General features: G+C 49.0%; 1 protein-coding gene across 1 annotated transcript; it reads right to left on the bottom strand.

The window, feature by feature from the left end:
- Positions 1–5,988: 5,988 nt before the first annotated feature.
- Positions 5,989–8,866, bottom strand: LOC127184166 (uncharacterized). The gene is made up of 5 exons (XM_051140411.1): positions 8,862–8,866; positions 7,531–7,975; positions 7,304–7,363; positions 6,892–7,038; positions 5,989–6,325 (listed from the first exon to the last, which is right to left on the bottom strand). Exons 1-5 carry the CDS (start codon positions 8,864–8,866, stop codon positions 6,191–6,193), a joined length of 792 nt encoding a protein of 263 aa, XP_050996368.1. The 3' UTR covers positions 5,989–6,190.
- Between the last annotated feature and the right edge of the window lie 654 nt (positions 8,867–9,520).

Here is a 9,520-nt window from a genome sequence, read left to right as displayed (position 1 = left end):
ACGTGGTAGCTCACAACCATCTATAATGTGATCTGTTGCCCTTGTCTGGCATTCAGGTGTTACATGCAGGCAGATCACAATATACAAAATAAATAAAATTTAAAAAGGAAACAAACAAGCCTGCCTCTTAAGTAGCTTCCCTTTCCTCTCTCTTCTCATGAGAGTTGGACACATCTTATTCTGGCAAATCTTCTCTGATTCGTCACCTTTTCTGCCACTCAATTAGACATCACTTTCAAACCTGGGCGCTTCCTTCTACAAACTAACTTTACCTACATTGTCTGGGATTAAGGGCGTGTTCCACCACACCTAGACCTAAGCTTTTCTGTACCTGAAACTTTCTCTATACGAGGCTGGCCTTGAACTCAGATCTATTTGCCTCTGTCTCCTGTGTTAAAGGTGTGCTTGCATTCCAGCTGGATTGCACAGAACTAGAACTTTGGATGTGATCTCTTGCCAGAACAGCCATGTTCTGAATTAACATTCCTCTGCAGGTTACTACTGTTGTAGCTTTGGCTGTCCTGGAACTCATTATGTAGACCAGGCTGGCCTCAAACTCACAGAGATCCACCTGCCTCTGCTTTCCGAGTGCTGGGACTAAAGGCGTGGTCCACCAAGGCCAGGCTTTCTGGCCCCTTCTAATGAGGACACTCTCCATCCTCTCTGTTGACTCTAGCTTGAGTCAAGTTGACACCAACTCGCCAGCACGGGGTGGGGCTGAGTGTGGGCTGGGTTTTGGGAATGTGAGGAATGAATGAGACCATAAATAGCTCTGGGCAGAGAAAAGCTACTGAGGCAGGTCCAGTGTGGGATGCTCCGGCCGGAGGGAAACTGAGGCATGGCTTAGGTTTGAGGGTCTCAGCTCTGCTGCTCTCTTCTCCGTCCTACCCCACTTCAGTGCTGCCTAGCTTTCCACGCTGCCAGCTTTTCTTCTTAGACAGTATCTAGGAAAACAGGGCAGAGAAGGAGCCATCTCTGGCCCCAGTTCCTTGCAGAGACCGACACTAAAGCATCGTTTTATTATGGATCCTCATGCCTGGCCTGGTGTGGTGGCTCAATCCTATAATCACAGCCCTTGAGAGGCCAAGGAAGGAAGGTTGCCATGACTTTGAGATCAGCCTGAACTACAAAATGAGGCCATCATAAAACCAAATCCAAGACTCCCCAAGCCTAATTTTTTTAAATGTCTGAAGACCCCAAAAAGCCACTTTCCCAAATAAGATATACAAATGACTGATAAGCACAGAGACAATGCTTGATTGTTACTCACTATAGACATGCAAAATGAAAGCCGCAGAAGACGCCACTAGCATGGCTGTGACCGTGTTAACAGTCGCTCTCACAGGCTCTCGAATGTGCAGGGAGCTAACCCTCTGGGAATGCCTGCTGGGGAATGGTTCTGCTGCCGCTGGTCCCACTCCCTGGCTGGAACCTCAGGAAAGGAGCTGTGCAGCAGCAAACACCCCTCACTCTCCTCTTCCTAGTTGTGGGTGCAAAGTGGCAACTGCTTCCCCTCTTGAGTGACGGGCAGGCGGCATCCTTGAGCGGAGAGCCAGAATCAACCCTTCTCCAAGTTGACTTTGTCAGAGGATCTTATCACAACTACTGGAAAAGAGACAAAACGACGGCTATAATAAAAAGATGAACACAGGGGGGGGGTTGAGTATGATCAGAGTGTTTCATATGTATGAAAATGTCATAATCAATGTACAATTAACATGAAAACTGAAAAGGATGGATAATAATAGTGTTGCCAAGGAAGTGGGCAATTGGAACACTCGTGCTTGGATGGCTGGACTACATAAGTAAACGGTGTGGCTGCTATAGCACAGTGTAGTTAGCTCCTCAAAGAGTTGAACAGGAATCCCAGCACTCACGAGGCAGATCTCTGTGAGCAGTCAGGGGTCACCCATGTCTGTATAGCTTAAGTTCCAAGCTAGCAAGGCCTGCGTATAGGGATCTGCCTCAAAAATAACAGTAAAGCGAAAAGACCAGGTTCAAATGGATTGTTATGTGTCCTAGTAAATCAATTTCTAGGTATATACCCAATGGAGTTGAAATCATATTTCCAGAAAACATCTTGAATATGAATATTTTCACCCATATTATAATAGCCCCAAAGTGGGAAGAAAAACCCTCTAACACATGATCTCAATGCACTCACAAAATGGCCTACCTGCAAGACAGGATGGAACTGAGCCACAGAAAGGAACAAAGTATTAAAACATGCTACATTTGAGAGAGAGAGAGAGAGAGAGAGAGAGAGAGAGAGAGAGAGAGAGAGAGAGAGAGAGAGAAGGCCAGATACTAAAGACCATTAAAAAAAAAAAAAAACCATTATATAAAATGTGTAGAATAAGCAAGTGGATAGCAACAGAGCCTTTGTGATGGCAGGGACTGCGGGGGAGGGGCAGAGAGCAACTGCTGATGGGAATGACTTTCTTTGAGTAGTGAGAAATGTTCTGGAATTAATAATGGTTGAAAATCTCGTGGTTGTACTAAAAATTGCTGAGTTGCAGCCTTTAAAACATAAGTAAATAAAAAACAAGAACAGAAAACAGTAACTTCCCTATTAAGGCCACAGGCCATAGAGCCTGACGTCAACTCTCCAGCTCTGAAGCAAACAAAACTCAAGCCATGATCAGGGATGCACACCAGAAAGATGAATATTGTCTTGTAGTTTATTGTGCAAAAGAACCACTCTCTGCAACAAAGATATAAATTCTCAGGTGATCCCAGAGGCAGACCTTTCTGCTTTCTAGACAATGGTTCCTTCCCTCTGTGGAGAATACCCTGACTGTGGTTTTCCTTATCTGTGAACTAGCCGTCATCGCGAACACATGCGTCCAGCAGGTGTCTGGATGGAGGCAGAGCCTCCTGAGGACAGTGCCTCGGCCGATGTGGACTTCTGACATGCGTGATGGCTTTCCTAGAGACTAACAGACACCTTCAATGCTTGTTATTTTTAATTTATGTGTGTAATGGTGTGCACTCATCTGAGTGCCATGTGTGCGTTTGGTTCTAGGAGAGGTCAGAAGAGGGCGTCGGATGTGCTAGAACTGAAGTTACAGATGGTTGTGAGCCACCACGTGCGGTTGAGAAATCGAACCTGAGTCCTTTCCAAAATCAGCAAGCATTCTTAAACTGCCAAGCCATCTCTCCTGTTGGCGCCTGGCCCGCAGAGGAGCATAGGCCATGGGCGTCTTGAACGGTGTTCTTTCCTCCTCACTGGTAGAACGACAGGATCAGAACAGACTACTACATGGAACATGAAGCCTTCATAGACAAGGAAGAGGCTAGTGACAGGAGTGTTTCGAGACTTGTTACAGTGAGGAACACTTTCTTTACCACTGGGTCTCTCTGGGCTTCATGTGCTGATGTGAGAGGGAAGACAGGAACATAAAGAACGAGGCTTAGAGAAAGGCAGACTGGGCTGACAGCTTTCCTAGGGCCCGAGAGTCAATGAATGAAGACCCAAACTCAGGCAGGGTGCAAAAGCAAAGAGCGCTTATTCTGCAGAAATTCCAGCATGCAGGGATCACCATGCTTTTCAAAATGGCAACCACGGAAGTGAGCACACAGGCTCAATTTACAAATGATTGGGAGGGTTCGTAGTGACCTTTAAATGGATTGGTTAGCAGTGAGTCAGAGTGCAACACAGGGGATTCAGGTTTGACTATTGGTTTGGGGACTTTTCCTAGTTTCTGGGGATTTTGTTGAGTCGGGAGGTTTGGCTTCTACTCATTAATTTGATTAGTTGGGGCCAGCTGTGCTCTTTTCAGGGACTAACAAGGCCATAAAGTAATATACACATAGTTTTCAGTCAACCTGATCTGTCTGTCCATGCGTGCCTTATTTAGGAACTGTTTTTCTGAATCCTGAGAAACAGAAACTCAGGCCTAGTCATGGAGTCAGGCTAGCCAAACAGTCTGGGGTCTCTAGATGGTCTCCCGGGGTCTCTTAGAGTCCTCTCATTACCCCCCTTAAGAAATGTTCCATCTCGAATCATTGAGATATACTTATGGGTTGACATTGTTGTTTCAAAATCATTAATTGCACTGTAGCGATGAGTTCCCTGACAAATCTAACCAAAGCGTTGGTAAGACATGGGCCCCGAGTGAGAGCGAGCAGTAGTAGGGTAACAGGCCCGTGAGGGCTGAGGTTGATGCAGTACGCCAGGGGAACAGTTAGACAGGAATTCGTACCAGCTGGGAGCTTGTTCTTGTTCTGTCTTTCCTTCTTGTAACCTTTTCCTAACAAGGGCCATGGATTCCTTTACTCGACATAGAAGCAGCATTCCTTTGCTAGGGCTACACATAAACCTTCCTGTGGTAAAACAATAGGTGTAGGCCTCTTCTGTTCTGCAGCACTACTTCAGCTAGATTAGAAAGTGATCTTATAGATGAGTCATGGATTTCTCCAGTTGTTCTATGGCTGACCAAGTGCTGATAATTTTTTGTCCTACCACAAGGGCCACTGTGGTTTTAACTGAAAATCCCTGATCATTCTATTTTACCAATAAAGACTCAGGAGCCAGATGTTGTGGGGGAAAACCTGCTAGCTCAGAGGGGCAGAGAAAGCACCAGCTGACCTTCCTGCTCAGCTCACATCCCAATGGAGGAGGCCTCAGCTGACAGCCCAGGAGGAAAAGGTAAAACAAAAACAAAAACAAAACAAAACAAAACAAAAACCAAGGCAAAGGCTTCCTAGCTCAAAGCCCAAAAGCCAAAGGACAAGGAGCTGAGGGGCTCAAGAGCTGGAGAGCTAAGAGCCAACGAGCTAAAATCTGAAGAGCTAAAACTAAAATTCCAGTAGTAAAGCCCGAGAGCTGAAAGCGCCAAAGCCCCTTCTACTTCTACACGCTGTCTTAAACCCTCAACTCAAAGTCCCACCTGCTCTTTAATCCCTGTCAGCTGGTTTCTAGCTCTGCCGTCCCAAGCCCTCTTGGGGGTTCTCACATTTATACCCTCTTAAGTCCCCAGAATTCCAGGTATAAACTATCTGCAGCTGGCAAAAATCTCACCCCTCCTAGAGCAGGTGACACATCACAGTTAGTTGTTGTGGACAATCTGAAGCAACTGCATTTCCCACACCTGGGATTAAATAAAGATATTCACATCACCTAACTGGGATTTTTACGAAGCCAAAATGTGCACTACAGAGCATCTTCCTCATGGGCTAGTCAGGAGGAGGGTGTGCTAAGCACCTAGCTCTCTGTGAATCACAATTTTGCCTTGGCTCCCATGGGAGTTTAATGGAGTTTGGAACTAAGAGCAGGGATTGTTGCCAGGGGCGGGGCAAAGTGAAGGGAGTCCAAGGCAGAGAAAGTAAGCATACACCAGAACTGGAGCTTGTGGACTTGCAAACCTTTCTATACTAGTGGTCTGCTGGGGACTCTGGTATGTGGGAACCGAGAGATGGCAACAGAGATGCTCCTGTTGGAGTGGCCAGGGGAGGCCAGGTCTCAACAACAGAAGCACTGGTCACCTACACAGATGAGTAAGGGAGGAAAAAAATCTCTATTTGCTGGGTCCTGTCTTAGGAAGGAACCACAGGGCAGAGGTGATGATAGGGGCAGGGGCACACAATCTGTGAGCACTCACTGTGAGACCTCAGATACCGGATGTATACTCTTACCCCCATGGTGGAAAGAATTAAGATTCCATAGATGGTAGTAAGTATTTATTAGCCCAAGTTTTCTTCTTTTGCTGTGGATTCATAGGCAGGACAGACTACCTGACACATTACATGTTTTGTTGTTGTTGTTGTTTTGTTTTTTTTTTTAGGAAGCCCTGGCAGCTAATGATTCTGGGATACATGAAAGGCCTGGTCAGGTAGCAGGACTACACTTACAACTTGTGTTTTCCAGTACTTGCCGTGTTGCTGAGCAGCCCTCGGGTCATGGAGTCTTCCAGGGCTCACTGAGGTAGCTCTGGCACACAAGGATCAAAGCACTATACCAGCGCCGAAGGACTTGGGATGCTGTGATGGTCATCTTCCTCTTACAAGAGCTAATGCTTTAACCTTCCGGGCTGTGAGGTGGTCAGAGGCCAGCGGCTGGTCTGGGCATCTCCCTGTAGCTGACAGTCAAAGGCTGCACTCCCAGGCCGCCCCAGAAGCAATCCTACTTGCCAACCCACAGCTGGGCATCACGGTCATCTTTACAGTCGGTCTATCCAACCAACTGGTGTCACTGCTGCTTGCTTGCCTTCCAGGTGGGAGGAAACGTCCTGTGGATCAGGGTGAGCCCACAAAGGATGAGGAACACTCCTCCCCACCACAAGACCTCTTGGCACTCTCCGTACAGCACGTAGCCTAAGATGGCCTGTGGGAGAGATAGCTGTAAGGAATTTGCCTACCCTGGTAGGTTCCACCATTCCTTGGAGGCTCACTTCTTTCTGAGGGGGCCAGAAACCAGAGCCTGGTGCTTCACGTTCAGCTATCAGCTTTGTCAGATCAATCCATGTACCTCTGCCCCCTGCGTGGAAGTCAGCCCCCCCCCCCCCCAAGTGAGCAGCACCAAGGCCCAACAGAGGCCAACAGGTAGGGCCAGTACACAGCTAGTACCCAGTCGCCGTAAACCCAAGCTAGGCCATCTCCCTCCTCTTTCAGGGCTGACTGGGTTCACTTCACCCCTAAGTCCCATAGCTAATGTTAGGGTTCCCAGGCCTATGAGCCACGCCAAGGGACTTCAGATGCAACGTTGGTGTTAGCCCAGTGTGATACTCAGGCATCATTCCTGAGTTTTCCATGTTTAGCTGCCCCTTGACTGCAGCCAGCCAAACCAACCGGCGCTGCTTCCTGTCCTTTCTAGAGCCTGGGAAAAGCAGGAGGTTCCCCAGTGCCACTCACCCAGAACCCTAAGAACAAGGTCACCAGGCTACTACTCACCGAGCTGAGTATGTTTGAAAAAGTCACCGTAACAGACGCAATGGCTGAAGACATAGAGAAACTGAGCCCCCGGCTGAAGAAGGTCCACATCAGAGAATTGGTGCTCGCCATGGCAATGACGCCTAAGACACATAAGCCAATATTCACCTGCAGGAGAAATTGCCACTGTTGCTACAGCCAGCACGGGCACGACCTGCCAGCGGGCGGGGGTAGGGTTTTCTTCCAGGTAGACCTCAAAGTTCTTGTAGCTGAGTAGTGTTTTGCTGAGGGATGACTTTATTAAAAAAAAAAAGACACCGTAAGGGCCAAGGGCAGCCCGCTGACACAGTGGGTAATGGAAGTTTTATCAGGCCCGGAAAAGACTAAGAACCACTTTCCCTGGCCTAGACTGCTTCAGTTCACTCTGGACCACCTCTGCACAGACGAACACCGGAAGGGACGCGAGCTTCTTCGAGCTTGGCTCTAAGGGACTCTATACCATCGAGCCGTCCCGCTTACAGGTCAGGGTCGGACTCTGAGCTATGGTCAGACGACAGGGTGGCCACCATCAGAGCTCCTGCCAGGCCAGCCGGCTGCGTCACCTCACCTTAGGCTGGGGCACAGGGGCAGTGCCGCCCTCCCCGTCCCCGCCCTCCGCACCTGGCTGCGAAGGCCAGCTTGGCGGCGGCGGCGGCCAGCGCCCCGAACACGCCGGCGCACAGACAGTCGAGCACGCCCCAGAAGCGGCGTCGCATGGCGCCGGCCTGCAGGCGAGCGGGGAGCTCCCGCGGAGAGTCGGGATAGGCGGCCGCCGACGCCATGAGGCCCGCCGCGCCCGCCCGCCACGCGCGCCGCGCCGCGCCATGAGTCGGTCGGGGCGGAGCCGGAGAAGGCCGTGCGAGCGTTGGCGAATCTGCTGCCGAGTGACCCCCCCAGCGCGTGGCGAATCTGCTGCTGACGTAACCTAAGGAGGCGGGAGTTCGCCTCACAGCGGAAGTGCGGCGGGAGTGACCCTGAGAAGGCAGGTTGGTCTGTCGCTCCGCTCTGCACATCTGGAAGCCGGTCTGCCCTTGACAGGGGCTCTAGCTGCCTAACTTGCTCCCTCCTGGAGGATAAAAGAGACGATGGATCCGGAGACCGGCTGCTTGAGACAGAACAGTGCTTGGGAAAAGTGCTAAGAAAAGAAAACAAAACAAAACCAGCTCGTTTGTTAATCATTCTGCTGGGACCATCAGAACCACAATCATGTCTAAGTACACGTGAATTAAAAAAAAAAAAAAAAAAAAAAAAAAAAAAAAACCTAAAAGGAGTCATCCAGCGCAATTCCAGGTCCTCAGGACGCTGAGGCAGGAAGATCGCCAGTTAATGGAGACTGTGTCTCACGGAAAAGCGCTGGGCAGCTAGGCCGGGTGGCACACACCTGTGACCCCGCACTCCTGAGGCTGAGGCCAGTAACCCTGCGAGTACTAGGCTAGCCAAGGGCCTTTTAAGACCATCTTAAAAAGACGTTTTAAAGGAGGACCGGAGACACAGCGTCGGGCTTCCTAATAACACACGGGAAATCCTGAGTTCAGTCCGTGGCAGTGTGTGTGGAGGTACATTTCCTTAAAAAGCAAAGTGCTTCCGGTGTATAAAATGGGCCAGGTGCAGTGGTGGGTGCACTGCGAGGCAGAGGCAAGGGGATCTCTGAGTTCTAGAGCTGCCAGGGCTACATAGTGAGGCTTGTTTTGTAAATATATAAAATACAAATACTTTTTATGTATGGGACTTTGATGAAACACTTCTCTAGTCAAGAATTTTTCATGGACATTCTTACATGCCACCTTGCTGCTCATGCGGGTGGTTTTGTGGCTGAAATAAATGGATGGATGACTGAGGCTGGACTGATTGCTTAGCAGTTAAGGTCACTAACTGCTCTTTCAGAGGATCGGAGTTTGGTTCGTAGCTGCCAATTTGGGCAGCTCACAACCTTCTCACAGCTCCCCCCCAACCTCATGGCTCCAGATCTTCTGTTGCTGTTATTATTATTATTAGTAGTAGTTGTTGCTGTAGTTGTTGTTTTTAAGACAGGGTTTCTCTGTGTAGCCCTGGCTGTCCTGGACTCACTTTGTAGACCAGGCTGGCCTCAAACTCACAGCGATCCGCCTGCTTCTGCCTCCTGAGTGCTGGGATTAAAGGCGTGCGCCGCCACGCCCAGCCCGAGAGCTAGTATTCTTTTCTGGCCTCCACATGCACTTGCACTAATGTACTTATACCTGAACACCGATACACACAATACATAAAAGTAAATTTTAAATAAAAAGCATAGATCTCCTACGGGGTATAAACCATTCCATTTTGCAGGTCAGGAGACTGAGATGCAGAGTACTAATTGTACTTTTCACTTTGGTAGTGAAGAGAGATTGTAACAGATAGGCAAAGCTAAAGCAAGCCTAAGTTACTTCTGTCAGAGATTCTGTCCCAGAGCAGTACAGTGCTGTTGGCAGAAATGGTCTTCATGATTCGGCAGAGTAAGGTACACAAATGTTCATACCTGTTATGTGTGAGCTGTAGAGGAGTAGCGGGAACTACTGCACAGTGTGTTGTCTGGCTATGTGGCTTCCAAAACTAGTGACTCAAACCGAGCCAAGGCCAAGCTAGAGGGCTAACT

Source organism: Acomys russatus, chromosome 32 (genome assembly GCF_903995435.1).
Source record: "Acomys russatus chromosome 32, mAcoRus1.1, whole genome shotgun sequence".
In the NCBI taxonomy this organism is placed as follows: domain Eukaryota; kingdom Metazoa; phylum Chordata; class Mammalia; order Rodentia; family Muridae; genus Acomys; species Acomys russatus.
The sequence above is the reverse complement of the archived record's forward strand: the minus strand, read 5'-3'. Positions and strand labels throughout refer to the sequence as shown.